The sequence below is a fragment of the Chiloscyllium plagiosum genome, chromosome 44, assembly GCF_004010195.1.
Source record: "Chiloscyllium plagiosum isolate BGI_BamShark_2017 chromosome 44, ASM401019v2, whole genome shotgun sequence".
NCBI lineage: Eukaryota > Metazoa > Chordata > Chondrichthyes > Orectolobiformes > Hemiscylliidae > Chiloscyllium > Chiloscyllium plagiosum.
Window position 1 is genome coordinate 3911459 of NC_057753.1, and position 2803 is coordinate 3914261.

General features: G+C 41.1%; 1 protein-coding gene across 1 annotated transcript in view; it reads left to right on the top strand.

Annotated features, from left to right (window-relative positions):
- LOC122543628 (zinc finger protein 420-like) overlaps window positions 1-2803 on the top strand; it is a 160749-nt gene that overhangs the window by 152851 nt on the left and 5095 nt on the right. The window contains exon 9 of the mRNA XM_043682451.1: window positions 229-316. Coding sequence (XP_043538386.1) covers window positions 229-316 — 88 coding nt within the window. The remainder of the gene's footprint in view (window positions 1-228; window positions 317-2803) is intronic.

Sequence of the window (2803 nt, forward strand, 5' to 3'; positions counted from 1 at the left end):
GTGGCAGCTCTCTTGAGGCAAGGGAGAGGTGCGTGCGCAGTCATCCTGGACCAGCTGCAGAGAATACTGAGTTTCTGTCCTGCACTAACAGGGAGGGAATTTCCACAGGATGCTATAAAGAAAGGATTTACACGCAGCAAGAGAAAAACTGGTCTCTCCTGATTGGCTATCCTGAGAGTGACAGTAATGGATTTTGTATTTACAGGATTCTACAAGCAGAAGATTGATGGATGCAGAGTTCAGACCAAACATCATCTCAATCCCTGGATCTATTAGGACCTGAATCAGATGGACATCTGAATATGGAGGGATTAAGGTTTGTCTCTTCTGTCAGCAAAGATCTCAGGTACCAAGGTGACTGGGAATGTACTGAGACTCTCAACCTCTGGTGAGATCACTGCTGGAGAACTGCAGTTTGAAAAAAAAGACAGAAAAAACTGCAGAATCTCAGCAAGTCTGTGGAAAGGATTACACAGTTAATATTTCAAGTACTCCCTTTTGGAATCCGGAGAATTGTGTTCAGTTCTGGGCAACAGAAGTGAGGGATGATCAAATGGGTTTTCAAGTATTGTAGCACAGATTTACTAGACTAATATCTAAACTGTCAAGAGTTATATGAGAACACACAAAAGAGGCAGGGTCATTATGACAGGCTGCTTTTCAGCCTTGATTCCACACCAGCTCTGTAGACCAATCCAGTCCATCTTATTCACTTGCTCTAACCTTAAATTCTGGTAAATTTATTTCCTTAAAGTGCTGAATCAATTTTCTTTTAATGTTGAATCACTTTGCCTATTTAGGTAGGCAATAAGTTCTATATCATAACTACTGTCCATGTGAAAATGCTCCAATCACATCCACCATCACTGACTAACTCAAAACCTTTGATCCATCCCTTGTCCATGTATGGTCAGCTAATGAGAACAGATTGCCTTTCTCCATCGTATTTCAACCTGTTATAAATCTCATACATCTCAAGCAAAATTCTCAACTACTTTTACTGGGACCATTCTAAGAAGTGGTTCTGCACCTTTTCGAAGAGCCATAATCCTTCCTGAAGTGTGGACACAATACTCGAATTGTGGCCCAACCAGAGCTTTCTAAATGTTCTCAAAACTTCCCTGCTCTTTTCCTAATAACAGTTATTCACAGATTTCAAGATTCTTTTGCTTACTAATCTCTTAACATAGATTGTTACCTTGAACGTCCAGTGCACCTGAAACCTCAGCTCCCTCTGCCCATGCATGTTCTTTATAATTGTACCATTAATTATATATTTCCAATTCCTACCCCTTCAATTAAAATGAATGGCTTCACTGTGAGGGAGATATTCTCCACAGTTTAAAGACTGAGAGGAAACTTCATCAAAGTTTTCAGGATATGAAATGGGAACTAATAGAGAGAGAGAGGATCGAGCTCAACTAGATGGGGGAATCAAGGACGAGAGGGTATAATCTAAATTTAGAATCAGGTTCCAGAAATTATTCAAGTCCATTCTGATAGACTTCCTCTGCATGTTCTTAAGGACCTTCACACCATTTTTAAAATGTGGTGACCAAAAGTGGACATGACACTGGAATTCTGGCCTAACAAGTGCTCTATAAATATTCAACAGGACTTACCTCAGTTTTTACTCAATGCCAACATTTACGAAACTTGATTAACGAACATATTTGACTACCTTCAAAGATTTGAGCACATGAAACACAAATCCCTCGATCCCTACACACTCTGTGGAATTGTACCATTAATTATATATTATATTTGCCTTTACCTTCTGCTAAAATACAATGAAGAAGGTATTCCCTAGAATTCAAAGACTCGGTCGTTTTGATCAAAGCTCTGAATGTAGGTTTGCTTGCTGAGCTGGAAGGTTCATTTCCAGACGTTTCGTCACCCTACTAGGTAACATCTTCAGTGAGTCTCCAGGTGAAGCACTGCTCATAATTCCTGTTTTCTATTTATATTAAACAAAAAAAAATACATAGAAAGCAGGAATGACCAGCAGTGCTTCGCCCAGAGGCCCACTGAAGATGTTACCTAGTATGGTGATGAAATGTCTGGAAATGAACCTTCCAGCTCAGCGAGCAAACCTACTTCCAGAACCTCAACCTGAGCTACAAATCTTCTCCAACCACACTTGATCAAAGCTTTTTGGATGTGCATGGTACTGATATGGTAACATAGAACATTACAGTGCAGTACAGGCTTTTCAGCCCTTGATGTTGCGCCAACCTGTGGAACCAATCTAAAGCCCATCTATCCTAGCGGGGAGGAGGGGACAAACTGGATGTTTAAGAAGGAAATTGAAGAGAAAGTTAGAACAAGGGAAGTCAAGAAAGACAACTGTATCAATGAAGCAGAAAACTCACAAAGGGATCATGCTGTAAGGTTGAGTGAAATAGGAGTTGATGGGAAGGGTGAGGGCAGTAACAAATTAAAAATACTATACATGAATGCACGAAGCATTAGAAATAAGATGGATGAGCTTGAAGCTCTTTTGGAAATTGGCAGATACGATATTGTGGGGATAACTGAGACGTGGCTTCAAGTGGACAAGGCCTGGGAAATGAATATTCAAGGATACACGTGTTATCGTAAGGACAGACTGACGGGCAGAGGGGGTGGAGTGGCCTAGTTGGTAAGGGAGGATATTCAGTCCCTTGCGCGGGGGAACCTGGAGTCAGGGGACGTAGATTCAGTGTGGATAGAGCTGCGAAATACTAAGGGTAAAAAGACCCTCTTGGGAGTCATCTACAGGCCCCCAAACAGTAGTCTGGATGTCGAATGTAAGTTAAATCAG